At 40.6% G+C, this 23,836-nt stretch overlaps 1 protein-coding gene across 1 annotated transcript; it reads left to right on the forward strand.

Moving 5' to 3' along the window:
* Nucleotides 1-12,568: 12,568 nt before the first annotated feature.
* CBLN4 (cerebellin 4 precursor) lies at nucleotides 12,569-17,492 on the forward strand (the record flags this gene model as incomplete). The annotated part of the gene is made up of 3 exons (XM_082065497.1): nucleotides 12,569-12,844; nucleotides 14,371-14,487; nucleotides 17,242-17,492. The coding sequence occupies 3 exons, from the start codon at nucleotides 12,569-12,571 to the stop codon at nucleotides 17,437-17,439; spliced, it is 591 nt and encodes a 196-aa protein (XP_081921623.1). The 3' UTR covers nucleotides 17,440-17,492.
* Nucleotides 17,493-23,836: the final 6,344 nt, after the last annotated feature.

The raw sequence follows: 23,836 nt of genomic DNA on the forward strand, positions 1-23,836 counted from the left end.
ATATGAAAGCTTAGTGATGATATTATATGAGCAGTTCTGCTCATTAAACTTGTCTCAATATTCGGTTGTGTGGAGTAAAGCTGTGGGTCAAATGCTGTGCTGATTTTTCTTTCACAGCAGCTCAGCTGTGTCAGAACTGTTTGCTCCAGAAGGAAATGGATCTCTTTTGATAGTTTCTTTCCTTAAAATGCACACTACTGGTAGTATGTGCAGCACTTCAGCAAGAGCAGGAGAGAGAATTTCTGGATCCCACAGTAAACATTAATTGTCTCCAGCAAAAATGTGACTGAGAGAAGCCCCATGTCCTGGGCTTGGAGCTTCCCAGACAGATCTCTGACTTCATTATCTACCCGGTGTTTCTGTGCATTCAAATCTGCCCTGAGAAATGCTGTAGGAAATGCTGGAGCTCGTGTAGACACAGGTCACAGAGCTGCCCTGAGCTCCCAGAGGGGCTGATCTTACATGCGCACCAGCACTCTCAAGGGTTTTCCGATAATTCAGTTTGAAATGCGAGTATCTGCCCCCAGAGGCAGAAACTTCCCAGGGTTTCCTCCAACCAAAAATGTAGAGAGCGGAGGTTATCCAGCACTAGACTCGGCGGAAAAAAATTAACTTCCATAAAGCAACAATTATATCCTAGGACAGTGGCTGAACTTTGTTTTCCAATTTTCATTTTGCTTTCTTTCCTATTTGAACTGCCAGAAGACGAGGCACCAGGCGGAGTGCCCCTGCTCATTTGTGTAAATGAACAGTAAAGCAAAAATTAAAACTGTGGTCACTTGGAAGGTGTTCTATGCATAAAAGCTTTGAAGACTCTTATGTATGCTGGTCTTCCAGATTGAATTAGTGCTTTTTAAATACAAACACCAATTGTAGGAGAAGAAGAATATTGTGTTAGACAAAGTGAATAAAAACATGGGGTCTCTAAAAGGGAACCTGTTGGGTACTCGCTCTACAATAACTAAAGCCTGAAAATATCCTCAGAAAATACTCACTCCTGTGCTTAAGAAGTTGCTGCTAATGATGACTCAGAAGAATCGCAAACAAATTTCAAGCTGCTTGACTTAAAGAAGAATATATTAAAAAATTCAAACTGAGGGGCTGCTTTCATGCAGGGCTGAGGTGCTCTGACTCAAAAAGCTCTTAGTGAGATCCTTCTCTGCATTGCTCACAGAAGTTTTGCTGTGGATATTCATAGAACCAATATCTAATTTCCTGATTTTAAAGACATTTCAGATTGCCAAAATGCTCAACTATTAAATTTTCCCAGCAAGCTAAACGTAAGTATTCATTTTTTTTACTGTTGCATCTTGCTACCCAAGTAGAATGTACCAGAAGTTGAACTGTCTACTCCCAGAGCAACAAAGGGAGAGCCTTTTAATGAAAACTCCAACTCAGACTTGTGCAGGTATGAATACTTCATGCAAATAAGATTCTATTTAGCATTAACTTGAGTATTTTACGTCACAGCATATTACTGTAGCTGATGTGACATGTCTAAGAAGCAGACTGTGCTTTCTTGGCTACACTTCAAAATGATTGCAGGGGTTGATAAATGTGCTTAAGCCTTACACTTGCTGCCTGTTTACTGAGGGATGAATTTTGCCCATTGAGGCTATGTTATTAAAGGACAGTCAGCAGTAATTAAACAACAGAAAACTACAAAGTAGGTAAATATTGCTTTAAGCTCGTTTTGCAAATTAGACATTTGAAACAAAAGGTTTCAGATGCTGATTTTAAGTCTCGGGGTGCAATTTAAAAATGCTGCAATGTCTTGAAACATAAGTAACTGACACTCTTTTGATTGCACAAGGATAAAAAGCCTAGTGATATATGCTATGGTGATGTCATTTGCTCATGAGCATTGAACTAAAAAAATAAAATAATAACCCCAAAGCTTTTGTCCATGAAGTTCAAGTACTGATAAGCATATTTATACTAAAATCCTTCTTGTAGGTCCTAGAAATTTTCCTGAACAAACTCTATAGGACTTGGCCTGAAATCATGTAATTATAAATAGAAATTTGCTAGACTCAGTTTCAAAGCAGGAACTTTTCTCAGCCAGTAAATAATTCCTAGACAATATCCCGAGTTGCTGTCATTAATGCTTAAATTGAGGTTTGTTATTTGTAATCCTGCCACTTAAAACAATCTGATGTCTCACTTTGTCATCAGGAATTAAGCTGATTAGGAAAATTAAAACCAGCCCAAATCCTTTTGATTATGGATTTACTGAACTTGCCCTGCAGAAGGACAACCCGGGTGGGATGATGAGCAGACGGACGCTCCTCTGGCTCTCGCAGCTTCTCACATAGAAGCACCGATTGATTATGCCATATCTGTGTGGGTGTGCTGGGGAAAACAGACATTTCAGGGAACGAAATTTAGAGAAAAAAGAGTTGTGATTCATTTCAATCGCTCCCACCTCTTCCCCTTGGTGCTGTGCAAAAGCTGCTGAGTTTATTGAGCCACTTAGAGAACAGGACAGGCTGGAGATTGGGATGGTCAGTTGGAAGGAGGGAACCGAAGTGCTAATCACTATTTCAAGAAATGTTTGTATATTTTTATATCGAAAATCCACTGGTTAAAATAAAGATCCAGCACTGGTACAGAGGCTCTCATCTGCCTCCCTTCGGGATAAGGCTGAGGAGCTGGACCCCCTGATTTCTGTGAAAGTTGTGACTGCACTTGGACTTTGGATCCAGTTCTGGGGACCAAACCTGCCAAAGTTATGCAGAGCGTGTGTTTTGGGTGTGTAAATCCTTTTTATCAATTTGTCTCTCCCTTTCTGTGAGCGGGTAGGCTGTTCTGACACTTTCCTTAAAGGGCTAGAATGCATGCAAAAAATAGCTGCTGTGTTAAAGCTTTTTTTATCTGAATCCTTTGAGACTTGGATAACTGCTTATGAGGATTCATCTCGATGAACCCATCCCGTAGAGAAACTTTGAGCAGCCATAGAGAAAGCTCAAAACGATTCAGTCAAGTGAAATTTTGTTTACCTGCTGAAAGAGAGCCAATGTTTCAAGCTGAAAATCCCATAGATTAGTTTTGGTGTGATGCTGGGAAGTTGGGCACTGCAAGTTAAGAAATGGCTTTTGGAGTCTCAGAGAAGGACACTTGTGCCAAGTCTTTGACCTCAGAGGGATTAGAGAATATTATCAGGTCTTTGGAAGTACTTACTGTTTGGACATTTGTTTAGTTTTCTTTCTGTTTTCCCTAGTATTTCTTTTATATATTTCAGTAGCTTCACTGGAGAGGAAAAGTATAAGGAGTTTTAGCAGAATCACAGAATGGTGGAGGCTGGAAGGTCATTTAGTCCAGAGCATGGTGCCCAAGACCATGTTCATTGTGGTTTTGAATATTTCTGATGATGGAGAAGACAGAGATTTCACAGTTTGTTGGTGAGTTTAACATTTCTAGAATTTATTAGCTGAAGACCACAAGAAAGACAGAATGTAAGATCAGGACCCTCATTTACTTAAGAAAGTGAGTAAAAAAATGACAATAGATTGTCAGTTAGGAAAGATACCTACCAGCTAAGGGAGAGAAATTGGTGTGTTTGATTTGATTCCTTAGCTGTGAAGTTATGTATTGTTTTCTTACCTGCATCTTTTAAAATAATTCGCTATGACAAAGGTAAATAATAGCTATTTATTGCTCTTGACAGCTTTGCTTGGACAGAGTCAGAAAGATCTGGTTAAAAATTACTCAGTGACATGCCCAGGAAATTATTCAAACTTAATGAAAAAATACTTTTAAATACTTCGTTTTTCCATTCTAGAGGTGTCTGAAGTTCATCTATAGGGGTTCTAGATTACATGTAGTTAATTATGCAGTGCTGGGGTCCTCTGGGATGAATTTGCTTTCCTTAGGAAGTTGAGAGGGGATTTGAAGGAGGACTCCTGACCTGGCTCTTGCAGCGTTGTGTGTTCCCATGCCCTGGCTGATCATCTTCAGCAGTATTGTCTGGTTTGGCCTCGACGGGAAATGCGTGGTTTGCAGGATACTTTCCGTGAGTCTGCTTTGTGAAGTACCACATATGCTTACAAATAATAGTGAAATGTGCTGTTCATGAGCAGTTACGAGAATTTACCTTTTGGATTAATGGACAAGCCTTGCAGGACACATAGGGAATGTGTTTCATCTTCACACTGCTGGCACAATTTCCAGATTAAGAAAAGATGGAAGGATGAAAGATAGAAAAATTAATTTGTTGCTTCTGTACTGCAGCGGTGATGCATGCATAGCACAGGGGTACACCACAAATGTGCTGGCAAGCTCTATAGAGGGTTGAGACTGCTGAAAAATAAGGCTGTATCTAACATGATCTTAATATTTCATTCAAACTTCAGGATCCAGGGATTTTTTTGTCCTTATTCACATGCGATACATCAAGAGGGATGTTTGGAGGAGTCTCGGATCTGTCCCAGTTGCCAAGGCATTTCTAGAGATTTGGAGAGCTGTGCCCAGCTTTGGAGATTTGCTCTTATGATGTTTATCCTAAAATGAGAGCAGAGAAATGAGCTACTTGAAGGTACCATGCTGTGACTTTTATAAATTTCACAATGGCTTGTGAATGTAGCAGGGCCGTCTGGTATGATCCATGCTGCAAGGAGTCTGGAAACTAGTCTGAGCAGCAAATGGATGCCATGAAACTTGGTAAGTTAAAACATGAAACCTACCATATCTAAAAGCCCAGTCTTTTTCTTCTATTAAAGTTGGCACATCTCAATAGATGGCACTAAAAATCCCAAGGCAAAGCCATTCCCCGTGGCTTCCTCCCTGAATATCATCACAAGTCTTCCAGTAAATCCACTCTCTTTAAATATCAAACAAGCAATACAATCAATAGACAGTACTCTAATTCACTATCTTAGACACTTCTTTTAATGCAAATTATTCCCTAAGCAACATAATTTTTAGTTTTTTATTGGTCCTTGCTATGAAACCACTCAGTAAGAAATCTATCTGGGACAAATTTTCCTGCGGGGAGGTAATCTGTGTATTGCGATTGATGTCAAAGGAGGTGCACTAAATTACACCACTTCAGGATCTAATTTTTCTGTGGTTTCCTTGACACCAAATTAGCCAACTATATCCACAAAATGTATTCAACAGTTTAAGCTAAATTGATTGCCAGCAGATTGCTGAAAGCTTTGCAAACTCCATCCTGAGTTCACTGTAACCACCTTGCTCAGTGAAATGGGCTCTGGAGCTTGGAGCAAATAACAAAACATGTTCCTTCCCTTTCCCTCCCACTAAAAGGGGAACATTGTCAGATTGTCCTGCCTATATCTGGTTTTATTCCATTTGGGCAAAAATCACGCTTGCATCATTAAAATGTAATTGAAAAATCTAAGATCATTGCATAGGTCACTGCAGAGCTTTGCAACATTATTTATTTTATAAAATTGCATACATGTATCAGGTAAATTCTTGTTGAAAACAAGAAAAGAACAGATGTGGGGTTTTTGTTTTGTTTTGTTTTTTCCTGGACATGGTCTGAAATGCGACAGTAAAACAAGAATTAAATTTTACTTTATAACAAGTTATATAGCTGCAAGTACCTGCTATAAAGGCAGTTAATGTATATAAGTTGATTTTATGGTCTTAATCCACTAAAGCCTTGTTTTTACAAGAGGGTTAAACATGTAAATTAGAAAGAGATTTATTGGAAATACTTTGAATCAAGATAAACACAAGAAATATCAAACAATTTGTGGGTAGCCTAGCCAAGATTAATGATGAAATTTACTGGCCTACTGATGTTGCAAACAATTGACTCCTACCTAGTGTCTGTGAGGGAGTAAAAAGAACCTACAGGGTCAAAGCTCTCAGTTTTACACCGATGTAAATCCAGATTAAGTCTATTTGACTCAGTATAACTGTGCAATATTTCTATTGAAGAGTAACTACAGAAACACGCTGCTGTAAGGAGTCACAGAATCTGGCCATGGGCATTTCAGACCCTGATTTGCACTTTGTGCTTGGGCCTGAAGTGTGCTCAGGTTTGCAGTATTGGCCAAATAGAAGGTTGGGCTGTGTAAGAAATGCTGAATAATGGCTGCAAATGCCAGTGCTGTCAGCACAACTGAACAGTTTTACCTTCACGCACATGGCAGACATCCTGCTGACTTCATTTTCTTAATCGCCTCTCAAATTCACACAGAATTTTAAAGTTCTCTTCCCTAAGATGGCCATCAAAACACAAATCTGCTACAGTGCAGTGTCAGGGAAATTCAAAAAGCCCAACAAATATAAGTAGAGAATTGTTTTTCATTGTTTTCCCTGTTCTGTGGCTGCAGAAATTTTTGTAAAAATACTGGAAGATGGAATGGAATGAATAGAGGTACATTAGAAATAGGCAAACATATGGAAAAAACTTACTTAAAAAGCTAAACAAGCTTGGCTTTTAGATTAAAATAAACCAAGGGAAATCTAGGCTTGATTCTGCATCTGCCCGAATTAAATAGCAAAAACTTGCATTCATTTTAGTCTTTCCAGCAATGCACATATATATGGCTGAAGATTTTATTATATTCCTATAGGATCTATTTACATTTTATGCCTAAATAAATGAAGTGAAATTTACTCTATAAAATATTTACAGAATCTTCTTGAGAACCATTAAGCTCATTAGCCAGGTGAATTCATTTTGGATTTGGCCAACAAACTGTTTAACTAGCTGAGAGCCACAGGACCAGCTGTCTCAAAGACAAGTTAGTCTGTACAGGAGCCAACAGCCAGATGGAGACGACAGCCAGCTCAATATTTAGCCTGAAAGAATGTCAAAAGATGGTAAAAAGTTTGGCCACTCAGCTCCACAAACACAAATTTGAATCATCATCAGTTTTCTGCCTTTGAATGGAGTGTTTTTGCCTCCTCTGCACCCGTTCACCTCCCGCGTCCTCCTTAGGGTGAGCTCAGCAAAAAGACGAGTTGAGCAGAACCAGAGCTGGGGTTTTAATCCTGGGAGGAGGTGATGGGTGCTCAGCCAGCTCACTACAAACCCGCATTCCACACGCAGCAAACAGAAAGCTCAGCTTGACAGAAGGGATATATAATTAGGAGAGAGAAAAAAGAAAAGGAAAGGAAGGAGGGCTCCTGTTACCGACGGGTTAGTAGAATTCATAAGGCCTCTAGACACAAACAAGAAGCTCAAAAGCAGGAGAGGAAGTCTGAGGCAGATTATTTCTCCCTTTTGTAAGCCAAAATACTAATTACACAGAGCAAGATGTCTTCTTTTTTTTTTTTATTTTCCAAAGAGATTTGAAATGTATCATGCAATATTGATACAGAAATTGTATTTAATGTAGGTTTACAAGCCAAGAGGTAAAAGAAATTGTAAATGTAAACATGGTGTTTTCTCCTTATTCTCCCTGCGGCTCTTCCCTTTGTCAGAAAGATGCCTACCACGCCTGCCTCGCTGCAGAAAGTTCCCTGTGAAAGGGCAAAATACTTCCAACTGGAGACAGTTTTAGGCTTCCATAGTATGTGTCCAGAAAGGGAAAGAAACTGTGAACTTAATCAAACTGAATTTCCATTCTTGAGCATCGTTGCTATTTCTTTTACTCATTTTTCTTTCAAAGGAATTAAAAAAAAAAGATCCCTGTTGGAGGGAGCTGGATCAATACTAAGAAATTCTTTGTCAGATAAAATAAGAACAATCATTAACCTTGCTGCTTATGAATTAAATGCAAACTTCACTTTTCAACTCTTTTTTTTTTTTTTTTTCCCCGCAGCATCCTCAGCAAACTTTCCTCATATTGTGCAGCAATTAAAACACAGCCCAACCGCCCAAAACAAATGCTGTTATTAATGACCTTTAAGGTCTTCTCCTGCTACGTGGGTGGGAAAAAAAGGAGGTATTTCACTATATAATTTAGGTATTTTGTTGTCGAGTGCTCTTCAGTCTGTTACTTAAGCGTGGATTTGAGGCTGGATTCTGTACGATATTTATAGATCCAATCTCTCTGGGAGGATCACGCGGATGAAATTGAGGGTCGTACCAGCGGGTCAATGTGTGGGCTTCCCCACTTCGTTCACGCAGCTGATGGTGGGATCAGCCTCAACAACCCAGTTATCAGCTTGGAAATTATTGATAGCAGGCTCCAGTATTGATATCTGGTCTCCAGTTAAGGACTTGATCCATCGCCTCCAAGAATTTGTTTTAGCTGCCACTGTGACTTATTTGAATTGTGATTTGGTGCCATGTCTGAGTAGTCAAAAAAACCCTTTATCTACAGCATCATTGACAGTGATGCTTTAATTTTGAATGTCTGAGATGCTAACTTTATTGTAGGTTATATTAATTTAATTTCCAGGAAGAATTCAATTTTTATATTCGGTTCACCTCTCCTCCCCACCCCTACCCCTCATGCACTTTCCCTGATGACCTTTATCTTCCTTTCCTTTCCCCAGAGCAGAGGAAATTCATTAGGGTTTCCTTTGTGCTTGTAGGACTTGGATGTTAAATCACAATGGCGGTGTCACTTTTTCCTTATCCTGTTATCCTGCTGCCTTCTCTGCATCCTGCAAATGGCTTACTGCTAAGGAAAAGTTTTAATAGTCTTATTCAACTCTTGAATTCATATTGTTGATAAATGTCATCTGAAATCTGAATACCAGTTACCCTCTGGGGAAAAGGATACTTTACTGAACCATAGTGCCTTCCAGTTCCAAGTGTGGAGTAAAAGTTCTGCTCGAGTTGCTGCTGGTTTCCACAGGGGAGGCAGCTCCGTGGTGCTCTGTGGGTACCAACTCCGGCAGGTAGTGCCTCTGCTCAGCCCCCATCCTTCAACTCCATCAAAATTGTGAATTCTACTGAGCTATAAGCAAGCCAGAAACAAATCAGAGTCAATAGCACTCTAGAATATGTTTTAGACATGGAAAATAAAATAATAAAATTATGAGAAAGGTTTGTCCATACCATTTTATAAGTAGGAAAATATAAAGGAACATGTCCTAAGTCAAAGGTGCCAAGACAGGAATAGGAGCCACAATGTCTGAGGATTTCCACTCTCCAACACTGCAATTCAAAGGGGTGGTTCAAGTAAAATACGAGTTTCAGACCAGAACCACCTACGAGCATCTGCCCAGCATAGATGCAGGCAAAATACAGGGGCAGAAGCTGCTCCCTTCTTCATGTTAGCATTATTAAAGGCCTCATTTAATTGGATTTCCTTCAGATTAGGGTACTACTGATGTCAAAATTAAATGTCGTCCGCTAAAACATTTTTAGAACTTGTTGACATTTCTGAAAAATGTAATCCGCGCTGCAGGACAGAGTCCACTTCAGTCTCTTTTTGTGGGAGAGATATGACGTTAATCATCGATGTCGGTCTTACAGTTGTCTGTACAGACTGTTAGTTCTAAGAGAATTTTAGTTATATTTTCTGATTTTGCCAGAATAGCTTGTACAACATGAGCAGCACTTAGCTTTTGCAGATTGTGATCTCAAAAGAAAGTTTAAAACTGCATGCAAAATGTGTGTGCAAATTTGTTCCTAACTTGCATTTAACTTTATCCCAACTGAGCTCTGAAATTAAGTAGCTGTGTTCACAAATGGCTGTAACTAGTTAGCTGCACACAGCTGAAGTAACCTGCTTGCACAGAAATGTGTGCGCAATTCGGGGAGAAAAGTATGAGGGTGAGAGATGCTCCTCATCTTGACTTTGCACATCTATCTGCTCTGTGAAAAACAGGTCCTTAGATATTCAAGTCAGAGAAGTGGAATGGGAAGATGGTGTTGCCAGGCCAGACTTAGCAGGTACCTCTACCTGCAGACAAGGAAATAGGAAAGTCAACTTCTGAAAAATCTGATTCAAAACCTTGTCTTGCTGATCAGTTGGGTTTCTTCGCTTTCAATTTCTTCATCTGAGTTTTTGCTATTTTCTCGTTTTTCTATTTTTTTCCTCACTATAGAGACAGTTGATGTCATCATTGTCCACAACAAAATGGAATTAAAAGAACTCATCTGAAATTATTGTAAACTTTTAAATCTCTGACAAGTGATTAATCTTTCAAAATTGTCAGCAGTTTCAAATTTCAAACTAAATTATATATATATTTTTTTTGCTGATATTTGTGCTGTGTCAAAAGGTTACTCATCAGCATGAGGTACAGAAGAGTTTTTAAGCACAAGATGTTGAAATAGTGTGGAATTATTTATTCATTTGTATTGATTTAGAAAATATTGTGGCACAAAATCTTTTGCTGTTTTCACAGAGATTTGTTTTTCAGGAGTCCTCTGGAAAGGTATTCCTATGCATTGGCATAAATCTTTTAATCTGCAGACATCCTTTCTATGAAAGGGACAAAATTTTGCTGCAAGTATTTCCTTTATTTCTTGTTTCCTTTTCTTGTTTACACCAAGTGGTACTTCTCAGCTTGACTCTTCTCTCCATCTTTGTTGGTGTTACTGAATAAGAGAATTTGATGCATTCCTAGAAAACAGTAAAATTTCTTTTTATCTCTTGTCTGACCAATGGGATTCCTTAAAATTTGAGTCTGGCTTTCTGAATTTTGGAGGGTATTGCATTTGTTTCTAGCTAAGAGAGCTTTTGGCTGCTTTATGGTTTCTCAAAGAATTTGCTGAGTTCTGCAGACTTATTGCTTCACCCTCAGTTTTCCACATTAACTGAAAAATAGTCGCAGCTCACACTGGCCTGGAGAAAACTATGGTGTTCAGTAGAGAGTGGCTTACAGGGCTTTTTATCCCTCAGCTTAGTTTCCTGTTGCTTCTTTAATTTCTTTTGTTTGTTAGTGTCCAGATTTATGGTCAGCATTCATGAGTGCATGGAGCTGAGGTGCTGTGTGAGCTGTCTGCATCCCAAGCCTCTTCTTCTACACAATGGGAGGCAGCAAGATGTGCTGGCACTCACATCTCCAGAGCAGATCAGCTCCTTTCTCACCTGGCTTTGAAAGGCAGAAAAGCTTCACCCAGGTAGAGGTGCCTCTGGACAAGAAGTGAGTGAAGGCTGCTGGTGGTTAATGGTTAACATGGGACATATTTGTTGCAAAGCTCTTATAGGCACAAAAAATTGTTGTATTGAAAGGTATCTACGTAAAAATAATGCGCTTAATTTCTTACGAACTATTGGCACTGTGGTGTTGTTCTGAATGGAAATCTGTTCAGCCAATGCTGCTTTGTGGGTGCACTGTATCATTTCTAGCAACCTTTGAAGAGGGCTGTGAGACTACTTCAATGGGACCAAGAGATCCAGGAAAGACCTCCTCCAGAAGCCATCAGCAGCACCAAGCCAGTTGCATTTTTAATAATCTTGAAATATGTGGGAGTAGTAAGCTAAGGAGTCTTCTCAGTCTTCCAATCCTCTCAGCGCATATTAAAAAAAAAAGTATATATACTAGACAGAGGTGTCTAATCAAAACATTACCAGAAGCTGCCATTTGGCAGCACCATGAGGTGATACCTGGCAACATTAATCCTCAAAGAGCAGACAGTAAATCCCTATCAGTGATCCAAGCGTCCAAGGGACTGGCTTTGAGTAGAGCTGCTTCGCTCCTGGCTGCATGACAGGGAATCAGCGGCAGCGCGCGCAGGGTCAGGGTGACATGCCAAAGCGCAAGCTGCAAACACATGCACAGGAGGTCTGTGCCCTGGGAGACTCCTCTGGGTTTAGAGGCTGCCTTTCAACCAGGTTGCAGTTCTTTACCCCTCTTCCTTTTGAAAACAGGGGCCGTTGCAGTGTTTTGATGGTTTCTGTTTGGCTTTGTAGCTGCTTAAGAAGCTGTCTGGGAAGACAAGTGTGTGTGTCTGTGTAGTAGGGGCCAACTCCAAGAGGATGGTCTCTAGTAATGAAGCATCGTATCTGCCCAGCTAGGTGAGAGCTGGGCAGGTTTGCTATGACATAACTCTTTGGGGGGGTTGGGGAAGAGAGTAGGGGGGAGAGAGAGAGAGAAGTGGAGTCTGCAGCACCCTGGCAGTGCTATCAGACACAGGATCTGGCAGCTTTGGGGGAAGCTCCCAGCTCTCCACTCCACTGCTCAGAGCATCCTGGATCTCCAGCTCAAAGGGGAGAGAGAGCCAGCAGCAGCAATCATGGCAACGTCAAATGGTTTTATTTCTTCGTGACCTCTCTCTTCTCCTCTCTCTCAACAATAATCCACCTGAGGGCTTTTTTTTTTTTTTCCCCTCTTTCCTCACTCCCCACTCCTCCTCCTCACTCTTTTTTTGATGAGGAGAGAGAGGAGAAAAGGGAGCACTGGAAAGTGTTTATTTTGTTCAGCAGCTTTTTGCGGCATGTTTTAAAGAGCTCATGAAAGGACGCAGGTAAAGGAAGAAGGCACGAAGTGGTGGCTGAGGGGGGAGGAGGAGGAGAAGAAGGAGACGCAAAAAAAAAGAAGGACTCGGAGGGAAGAAGCCGGAGGAAGGAAGACAGACTTTCAGCGCGGCGTTGCCGGGAGGTGCGGGTGTGTGTCTGTGCGTGTGTGTGTGTGCGCGGCGGGAGCGGCTGCCGCTGCTGCCGGCGGTGCCTCCCGCTGGTGCGCGGCGCGGTGGCCGGAGCGGGGCGCGGAGCGGCGGCGCGGGCGGCCGCGGGTGCGGACCATGGGCTGGCGGCTGCTGCCCGCCGTCCTGCTGGCCCTGGCGCTGGGCGGCCCCGCGGCGCGGGCTCAGAACGACACGGAGCCCATCGTCCTGGAGGGCAAGTGCCTGGTGGTCTGCGACTCCAACCCGGCCACCGACGCCAAGGGCTCGTCCTCCTCCCCGCTGGGCATCTCCGTGCGGGCGGCCAACTCCAAGGTCGCCTTCTCGGCCGTGAGGAGCACCAACCACGAGCCCTCCGAGATGAGCAACAAGACGCGCATCATCTACTTCGACCAGGTAAGCGGTGCGGCCGTGGAGGGGATCCCCGCGGGGCAGGGGTGCTCGTACCCCCGCCGGGACGCGGCTGGGAGCGATCAACAGGTGCCGCCGCCCGCTCGCCCCGCGGGAGCCCCCCCGTTCCCACTTCGCCCGTTTCCTTAATTCCAGCAAAAAGTTGGGGTGCAGAGGGCGGCTGCCTGCGGGGACCCCCCGCGTCCCAAAGCTGGAGAAACGGAGGGACCAGGCAGGTGGCGGCTGGAGGCTCGGGGGGAGCCGGGGACCGCCGCCACTGCGGAGAGCGTGTCAGCGTGTCACGCCCCGCAGTAGTTTCCCACCTGCCCCCCGGGGATGGGGAGGGCGGAGCGGGGCGGGGGGGCCCACCCGTGCGGGGCAGCAGCCGTCGGGGCGGCGGGGGCCGAGCGGTGCCGGCCCCTCCGCACGGCGCTCCCGGGGCCGCGGCTGCGCCAGCCTCCGCGGAGATGGGTCCGCTTCCCTTCTCTGGGTAAAGTGGGGCCAGCGCAGGCCGTGTAGGTTTTAGACCTACGGGGTGGGAGAGAGGAAGGAATTTTTAAGGAAAAAATAATTTAACTTTTCTATGACAATACAGGTTCATAGTACAGCCCCTCTCACCTCAGTCACTAATATTAACGTATAGATGCCAGCATATACTGCATATACCTGTCCTCAGGCAGGTTCAAAGTAATAGACACTCATGGTTATTTTTCTTCCTGTACCGCTTTATAAAGAATGGTAAATTGTCGTGACAACTGAAGCCACATAGTTCATGCTAGCAATGTAAATTAGCGTAACTTCACGGACATTCCTAGTTGCTTTCTGGAGCTGTGTCTGGCATAAAGTAGCCTTAAAATATCAGTTAAAACTAAAGCATAACTAAATGGAAAGCAAGAAAAATTCAGTCATTGAAGAAGATATTTAGCATATGGATGATGCACTCATTTAATATGTTCCCCTCTGTTACTTGTCTCTGTTTAATCAAACTGGAATTATTATTAGTGCTTACAAAACCAAATAAAGCAGCAAAGGCTCACAGCCAGATTTTGCTCAGATATACCAGCTATTTCAGTAACTCAGTCTGACTATAAACTGGTGAATGAATTATATCATTCACATACATCCTTCCTCTCACAGCCTGAGACTTTCAGGAAGACAGTGTTGAGTTGACCATTGCTTTTTATGCCACTCCCTGACTTAGTGCTTTGATGTCATTTTTGGGGAAAGATGAATAAAAATTCTTTTTCTTAATCTCCTCTAAACATCTCTAGAAGAAAGGTCTTCAAGGTACAACAGAGTAGTGAAGAAATGTTTTCCACCCTAATTTATTTGTACTGAAGTTGTACTATAAATTAAGTAAATATCTATTTGATGAGTAATATTCTAACTTAATCAAGAGCAATGAATACAGCAGCACAGATGTAGATTAAAAAAATTTCCATAGGTGAATGGCTTCTAAGGCTAATAGTCTGTATTTTTTATCTAGCAGTGAATACCTGTACTAATTCCCTTCCTGTATTTTTTGTTTGTAGATCCTAGTAAATGTGGGGAATTTTTTCACGTTGGAGTCTGTCTTTGTAGCACCAAGAAAAGGAATTTACAGTTTCAGTTTTCACGTAATTAAAGTCTATCAGAGTCAAACAATTCAGGTACGTTGATCAAGTACGGTTATAAAATATTTTACTTATATTGTTTATTTAGAATAGGATCTTGACTGAACACAGGCGTATTTAACACACTTTCAAGGAAAAATAGCTTAGTTTAATGTAACCGGTGGTGTAGAGTTCCTAGCAGTAGAGTGAACACAAGCTGACCAGCTGTAATACAGCAGGATTGTCACCTCAGATATATTGCCATAGCTTCACTTCTGCACTGTAAAAACTGAATATCTGGGGTGATATAAAGTGTTAAGTAGAATGAATCACCCCAGAGTAAAACAGGGCTCTAAATTTCACTTGATTGCATAAATACTTTTCAAGAGTCATATTTTGCTACAGGTTAAACTCACTGTCTTGCACACAGGATTTCTGGGGATATGTACCAGATTTGACTATTTTTGTAACCTTTTGTGACCTGGCTGCCAGCTCATGGGGCCAGGTATCTGCTCATGGCATCACTCTGCTGTGGACCAAGGTTAGTTAAAGTGGTCTACTTGTTCTGTAACTCTACGGGAATGTTACACCTCTATAGGGATGTCTTCTACGGAATCTTCTTAGCAGTTTAACTTTTTTTTCACCATATAATACTTAAGAGATGTGTCACATATTAAAAAAAGAGTGATTCTGCATTTTATTCTGTAGCTTGATAGCAGCTGAACTACCTAACTACAAGTATGTACTAGCTTAAAGGAAAAGCCTTGAAGTTCCTGAACATCCAGTTGCTGAGCCAACAGTAAATTCCTTAAAGTACATTCCTTAATCTTCATGCCAGGTCAAGCAATTTCTGTGACATACATGCTGGCTTTCCAGATCTGGAATAACTTCTGTGGCTTCCCTTTTTTCAACCCATGGGACCAGTGGATTCATAGAAGTATTTGATGCTTTTCCCCTGGTCTGTCTGGCTCCTGAACATGGTTTTTAGCCTACAAGGCTGAGATGAACTGGATTTCTGCAGGAGGAGAGATCAGCCATTTCTTTTTAGCAGCTCTGGCTTTGGGTTGCTGTTAAAACTCCTGAGAAAAGTGTAAATGGTCAAGATGACAGAGAAAGCTGGTGCAAGACACAGCCACATCCCTGGTGAAATTTGCCTTCAGTTTACAACATGATGTCATGGTTCCATCCAGGTCAATGACAAAAGTCTTAAATGAAATATTAACCTCATGAAAATATCTATAATGAGCTTATAAGCTATTTAATACACTCAAACTTTGTTCCTTTCACTCCCTTAAATGCCGAAGGTTGAAATGGGGTAGAATAACTTCAGCTTCATTAGATTTAAAGTAAATATTGCCAAGAAAGGTGTCAAGGCTTAGATTCTGGAAGTCCAGTGCAGACTTTGGTGTTTCATGTACCAGGTTTTCAGACTGCAGAGCTGGGGCTCTGTTACAAAACAGGGAACGCTACAACCTGGGACGTGGCCTGAAATCTTTCATAGATGGAGAATTGCTAAAGTGATGGGTGGGTTTGGTTGGCTCCCTTTTGGCAGAGATAATGTGAGACCACCCAGTGCAAACCCGTGATGTGTCTTCTGCTGTGACTCAGCTGTAAGATGATCTGCAGGGTAATCTGACCTAGTGAGATGGTACAGAAGGAATGAGTTAACCAAAACCAAGCAATGAGTAAACTCCTGATGCCCTTTTTTTTTGCATGTGCAATAACTAGAGGGAGGACCAAAAGCCATTGCAGTGGAACCAACCAGCTTGAGTGTCAGCCACATGCAGATTTAAAAACCACTAAATCACCTGAAGGCTTCCTACGTAAGAGATGTTACTATGCCCACGGAACATCTGTTAGTGCCATTAAATATCATTAAACTGAAATTGGTTCCCTGGGGACATCTGATTAAGTGGGTTTCCCAGATAGGCGAATCCCAAATAAGGGCTAGATTCTGCTACCCTGACTTGTGTTGAGCACTAATTTATTCCATGGTGACTCCCATTAAAATTAATGGGAGCATATGCAAGGCCAGCATACTTGATATGAATAAGCATTTCATAATTCACCCCTCTGTGACTGCATTATAGCTGCTTAAAAAGAAAAAGCAGAAGAAAGCTAATAGCTTGCCATTGGGGAAATGAAAAATGCCTGGATCTGTCCATTCCCTCAGTCCCTGCCCATCTTTATTTACAGAGCGTTTGTGTGATGTTGTTTTCAGAGCAGAAGCTGTGCTGACTTTCAGAAGTGTTTCACAGAAAAATGGATTCACTACCAAAACACAGTGCAGTGGCTCATAAAGCTGAAGGTCTGTTCTAGACTTTAAGCTGCTGTCCATAATGGAAGGGACGTGTATTTTCCTCTCAATGAAGTGTAAGCTCCCAGCGTTTGACATCTCATTAGGTGCCTTTATTGCATCTTTGGGTGCACAAATTTCTTGAAAAATGTCTACTTTTTTGCTTCTTTAGTGTGCCTCTAAATAACCCGTGAGGTAGGCAGAGTGAAACAAACTGAGGTGTAATATCTCGCAGCTCCATATTACCAGAGTTACAACAATTAATGTTGTGTTGCCTTTCCCCCTGGCTGAGCCCAGATCAGGGCAGCATCCCGCAGACTTCCCCCATGAAACGTGAATGTGCTTCTCCACTCCAAATAAATGTAATTATCCATTTAAAATAAATAAATTTTAAAAAAGCAGTGAAGATTGGGACCTCAGCAGACCTCTTACACTGTAATGTGATAGTTTTTCATGTTCTTCTGTTAATTAGAGCTTTTCAGTGTTTTTTTTTTTTTTAAATTTTTCTCTTGTAGGTTAATTTGATGCTAAATGGAAAGCCAGTTATTTCTGCTTTTGCTGGGGACAAGGACGTCACACGTGAAGCTGCCACTAATGGAGTCCTGCTCTATCTAGACAAGGAGGATAAGGTTTACCTGAAGTTGGAGAAAGGTAATCTGGTCGGTGGATGGCAGTATTCTACGTTTTCTGGCTTTCTGGTCTTTCCCCTGTAAAGTCAATTTTCCTGTGACATTCATCCAGGTGTGGACTCATCATTGCCTTTGTTACACGAAGATCATTATATCATCACGGGATTGATGTTTCTTTATTGGTTTTTCAAGGGTGAATATGGATTCTCTTTATGGATTTTGGCTCCATCTGAACTACTCAGAAGTTTCACAGAATTTTGTGTGTTTAAATACAATATATTTGGATTGAGACTAAACAGACAATAAATATCTATGCTTAATGTCACAGTCTAAAGCTGCCTGCAAGATTTATTCAGATTTCATTTACTGGACTTACTGGATTTGTGAGAGATGTGGATTTTCTTTAATTATGAAAAGACTGGCAACCAGGTCTATAATTTAAGAGAGCTTGAGTTCAGACTTCAATCAAGAGTTAATGTGTTGCTGCCAAAGAACTGTATATTGATATACTGGTCATACATGTTTTTGTCATGGGACTTAACTGACATGATCTGTTCCATTGTCTTGAGAAAAGTAATTATTATTGATAAGTGGTTGACTTTGATTCTCCTCTGCGTGTAGTGTGTTGGATGGTTCACCCATATATTTATGCTCTGTCACCGGTTACAATCAAGTCTAGCCTCCATCAAGCTAAGAGGTTATGGTTGCATTTTAGTTGGATATGTAAGGTGTTCCTCTTTTCCACGTGCTGTTTTCTACAAGGAAGAGCAGAGTATGACCATGAAGAGAAATATTATTACCAGGGTTAAAGGTGATCATTCAGGCACAACCCTGCAAAACAGCTGAAGGAAATCTAGCACTTGTTCTTCAATTTTAATTAACATGATTGATAATAACTGCTTTATTAAAAACCTAAGGGATTCCTTCCTTAGACACAACCACTTCATTAGCTGGAGATGAGATTCCCCTGTTTGTAATTGTGTCTATTTTTCAAACCTTCTGTTGTGTTAAAGGTATCATCTAGTTTTGCCTTAACTCCACAACTGTATATAATTTTAGATCTTACGTTTAACAAATACTAAATCCAAATAGCCGGTACCTAACTTGGTGCAATATCTTTTTGGCTTTTTGTACAGGTCATATGAATTCATAAACTTATTTATTATATCATTGTTACATAATAAAGATTAATATATGTTAGCTGAATTTTTGACCTTTGGATTTTGGAAGTCACTTCATGCTATTTTTTTATTGGATGTAATTATTATATGCAGAGTGTAAGCTTTTGGTCCTAGAGGTAATCAGAATGATCTAGAGATAACCTATGCATTTTATTTAAAAAAAACATTTAGACAGAAATCCTGGCTTCACTGAAGTTAGTGTTAAGAATCACATTGATTCCAAAGGATTTTGGATGAAACCTGTGCTTTAGGTTTTGCCATCAGCATTAAACTCCAGTGCAATCAAACTGAATATCAGTTAAAAATTATTTTCACATAAACTGCTAATGAAACCTTCATCCCTCATGCCCAAATTATACACTGAATTGGATGGGTCTTTGTGCCTTGCATATCATGAAGGATATGGTTCTAAATTAAAAAAATACTCCACACTTTAGAATGTTTCTAGATGGAAGCATATCCAGCAACCTGGGACATTCTCGAAAAGCCAGTTTAGGCTTGGAATTGCTCTTTTAGGTAATCTAAAATTAACAATCTTCACTTGTTAGCCACGTGCAGTGTATCACATTGCTCTAAGTGCTGTAAATGGATTTCAGTGATTTAAAGTCTTGGGCATGGCTTGCTGATGCTCCTGATAAAAATGTCAGGGAATCAGCGGCACAGAATTGTGCTCTAATTCCATATTTGTTTGGACTCAACATACAGGAGTTTTTGAGGAATTTCAGGAGGGAAGGTGGGTACGTTTGCACCCCTATGATGTAAGTTAGATGAGAAAGGCATTTATTAGATATAGTGTTGTTTCTGTTCAGTTTAGGAGGAAGGGGAAAGTCATGGCAAGAAGCAAATGAGTTACATAGCTGAAAAATAAGAAAAAGTTTTCCATTAAGACTGATCAAAATGTATCATCACTGTACTCCAAAAACGTGTGTGTGTATATATATGTGTGTATCTCACCCACCCCTGAGATTGTAGCACATAATATGCATGATGTTATAAAAAAGTTATTTGTCATAAGAGTTTATTTCAGAGAGGAATATCAGTATTTTGTATAAAATTGGTAAAATCTGAAAGCTCACCTTACCCATGAATATATATTTAATGTAAAGGAAACGTTCCTATATAAACAGAAGAAAAATGGCATTAAAGGTGTCACTATACTTTTCAGACTGATCAAATGTATCTAACTTCTTTAGTTTGTAAACATATGATTTTTTAAAAGTTGCCTTTAGCATTCAGCAATAATACTGAACTATCTTAATATGCTGTTGATTTCCCCTCGGCAAAACATTTCTGATTGCTTCAGAGTCATTAACAGTTATTTAAACTTTAACTAGAGAGTCTAGGAAGTTATTCAATTAAAGAGAGACATTCTGAAGGAAATGTCTTAAATTTTTATTCTCCGCCTCTAAAACCAGAATTACTAATTATTTTGCTGGTTAAAGGGAAAAAAGTTTCGGAGAAGTCACCTTAGAGCAGCTTGTGTTATCTACAGCCAACGCTGAGCACCCACTCTGCTCAGTTGGACAACTGCACACCCATTCTCTCAGCTCACATTTTAAATGATTTGATAAGAAAAAATGTGGTTTCTTAAACTACAATTTGAGCTACTTTCCAGACCTGGAGCTTGTTTTCATTGTATTGTCCCACACTTCAGTTATGTCAGAAGAGTTTCCTCCAGAAAGGTGTTCTGAGTAGAAAAGGTAACCTAGATAGAGCTGGGACTGCAAACCAGACTGCGGAGCCAAAAATGATACTGAAAATGCACCATTCAAAAGAGCCCGGGCTATGGAAGGGTTTTTGGAAAAGGCACTGAGGTAGCTTTGGAAATTTCACAAGCAGTTTTGTGTTTCCTTAAAAAGGAAATGCTGACTTTTGTTTTGTGTTGTGTCATTTTCTAGTGTCTGAGTCTTAATTAAATCACTTTTGCCAAGTCACGGCAGAGTGAGTATTGCACCCTCAGTGTTACTACTGAGAAAATAGAGCCAGGGCTGGGAAATGAGCAATGCCAATCCGAGTACCAACAGGCGTCCTGTTCAGTTTGCTGGATTGCTCCTTTTTCTCATACAACACATTTTTTTAAAGACAAAATATGGTTTTGGAATGAATGGCATATTGCTATCTTAGTCCATATTATTTAAATGTCTATTTCTAGAAAGATGAATGCAGTGAAACAGGATATTTTAAAATGACCTGGGAAACTCACAATTAGCTCTCTCTGTTTTTATGTTATTTTATTTTTTGTGCAAGCCCCCAAAAGAACACATCTTCAGTATGTATAGTATTTTTACAAGCAGCTTTTAGGATAGAGAAGATAAATGCAAGAAGCAGTATGTCATAATCACAACCAGGAAGCCGAACTATTAACATGAAATATGTGCTGAGGCAGAGAAGCAGATATATGTTCTCCTCCTTTTATAAGGGTTTCTGAGCTGGTAACGTGTTTTACCTTAACAATTCATTACAGTTGCCCTTCATATTTTAAGAGCTCTTTTTATATATATTCAAACTCTTTGCCTTCTAAAGACAGTGTTAACCAGATGACTCAATGTAAATAAATTAAGATCCCCAGTGACAGAATTTATTGGCTGGCACATGCCACAACAACATATTTTTTGTGCTATTGCTGTCCAGATGGAAAAGACTCCTTTGGGAAAAGGCATTTTCTTAGACACTGAGCTGAAGTTATTTATCTGTTGCTGGTTAGGAACAGGGAGGGAAAAACAACTTCCTACCCTAGAGCACTAAGGGGAATGCATAGAAAGAATAATGATAAAAATCAGTCATTGTTATATAAGTGATGATGAGAATAATGGAAATGTGTCTTGAATAGTCTGTTTAGTGAAAGCTGTGATCTAAGGCATTTGATGGAAGCAATCACTATTTTAATCTCCACAGTGTGGGGGAAGGGAAAATGCCAGTTGCATCATTTTTAACAAGTTCTTTTCCTTTTTTTTTCTTCTACCTTTTGGTTCTGCTTAGCTGAAAAAAAAAAAAAAAATTGATCAGAAATTCTAGGAAAATCATTCTATGATTCTATGAAGTGATCTAAGAAAAGTTCATTTCTGAAGAAGGATGGAGAACTTTTTGTTTGGTTGGTTTTTGTTTTGTTTTTGTATCTGATGTGAGGGGGGAAAAACTAGCAGGAGAGAGAGAGAAAATGACGAATTTGAGTTCACCTAAATACATTCTTGACCTATTGTCCAGTTCAGTGAATTGCCTAAGTATGTTCTGCTTATATGCATAATACTTTTCTACAATGCATGATGCTGACCCATCCTGTTAAGGCCACCATGTTGTAATTTAATGGCTTTTAATCCTGCTGGAGGAAACTAGATGTAGAAGTGTAGTGCAGAGCACTGGAGATCAGCAAATAAAACAGCTTTATCTCTATATTTACCTGTGTGCCTGGATTTACTCCTACAAAGCAGGTCTGTCATCCCTGGGGCATTTTGGTGCAAAGGGCAAACGTGTGTATGGACGTTGACACACGGGAAAACAAGCTGAGAGTGTGGATATTTCTGAATTACTGCTGACACAAGGAAAAAGCTGTACCCTAATCTCATTGTGAGGACATTTAAATGCGCTGCATGGTCCAAATGCTGAAAGGAGGCAAATCTCCGACGCACCTGGGCAGAGCGACCAAAGCTCTGCGGAGGGGACGAGACCTGCGGTCTGTATTGACCCAGGTGCTGGTGGCCTCTGCAGAAGTCTCAGAGCAGAGTTGTGACAGTCAGGCATGCTGTTAGCTGTCCTGGAGTGTTACTCAATTTAAAAATCAATGTTTGGGGTTTTATTTTATCCCTTTCTTTGCAAACAAAGATCTATTTACAGTGAACATGTGGGAGTCTCAGGCAAAGGCAATCTTTAAAATTAACACTGCCTGAAGAAAAAATTAAGAAAAATAAGTTCTTCTAAGCATATAGCAAGGCTAAATTTCTCTTAAGATGAAGGTATGCAATTAAACAGTAAAGTAAATTAAAATAAAGATACATCTGTGCTCTACTATACAACTAAACATAAAGGAGCAAAATCGATTCTGGCGTCTATCCCACGAACCTGCAAACCAGCTCAGAAGCTCAGTACAACAGTATAAAAACTCATTATACTGGCTATTCCTACTGTGCAGGAGTAGAAAGAGCCACTGGGCAGCCTCACCTGGCAATGCTGGTCCAGCTGCTGCTAATGAGAAGCATTTAAGGAGGGGAAGGTTAGTGCTGGTGTTGGAGCATCTTCCTGCAACCACATGGCTCGATGTGACTTCTCCAGAGCTTCCCCAGCACTCCTGGTCAGCCTTCCTACAAAAATAATAAAGGCTTCTGAAGAAGGTAACTCCAAGACCATCTATCTTAGTGTCTTGAATTCAATATGGGTTAAGATAGTCTAGGTTTAGTCTGTTGTATGATTCAGTCATCATGTACATTTTGTATAGGAATTTCTTCACTGAATGAGTATGGAAGATACTGAGAGACAGCTGAAGATATATGATTGAATAACAATGTTAGAAACAGAAAATATATTGAATAAAAAAATTCTGACTTTCTGGTTGCAATCCAAGTCCACAATTTAGATAAGTTCTATTGAATATTATGCACATATATCTGGTGGAAAAGGTTGCGAAGTTTTTTTGTGCTTGTCAGTGTTAGTTCTGGCAAAGACATAGAGTTGGCTTAAGTGGGGTTTTCAGTAATGATGGCATGTGAGATAACAACTGTGAGTATTCCTAAACACTGATTATTTGTCAAAAACTTACTCTGAGATGAGAAATTTTACTGAGCACATAGTCTAAGGGTTTCAAGATAAAAGACTGCTCAGGAGAGCTGGACAAAATGTAGCTTCTACATTTTATGGAGGAAAAAAAAAGATGGCTCATTATATTGTTTTCCTTTAGAGGCAGGGTAAAAAAAACAACCCAAAACCCTGATGTACAACAGTACCTGCAAAACCTTAAAAACCAGTCATCTGCCTCTTGGAACGTCACAATATTATCTCAAGTTAGGGCCACCCAATGGATCTATGGAAGAGTCAGGTAAGACTTTCTGCTTTTCCCTGAGTTTGTGCCTTCCAGACCTCAAATGTAACCTTAAAGCTGCCAGGTTATTTGGTGGTAGGTAAAAAGGGGGAAAAAAAAATCTTTGGAGAAGTAATGTCCATCCAGGTCAGTGGAACATTCACCCCAGTGTGATATGGAATAAAGTTCCAGCCTGTCCTGGTGCTCCTCTTGGCTATTGGAGCACACGCTTTGCTGGAGGTTTCTACTGAAGGTGATAAATCTGGCTGCCTTCCCATTATGGATTATTGTC

Source organism: Streptopelia decaocto (assembly GCF_964273445.1).
Source record: "Streptopelia decaocto genome assembly, chromosome: 14".
NCBI lineage: Eukaryota > Metazoa > Chordata > Aves > Columbiformes > Columbidae > Streptopelia > Streptopelia decaocto.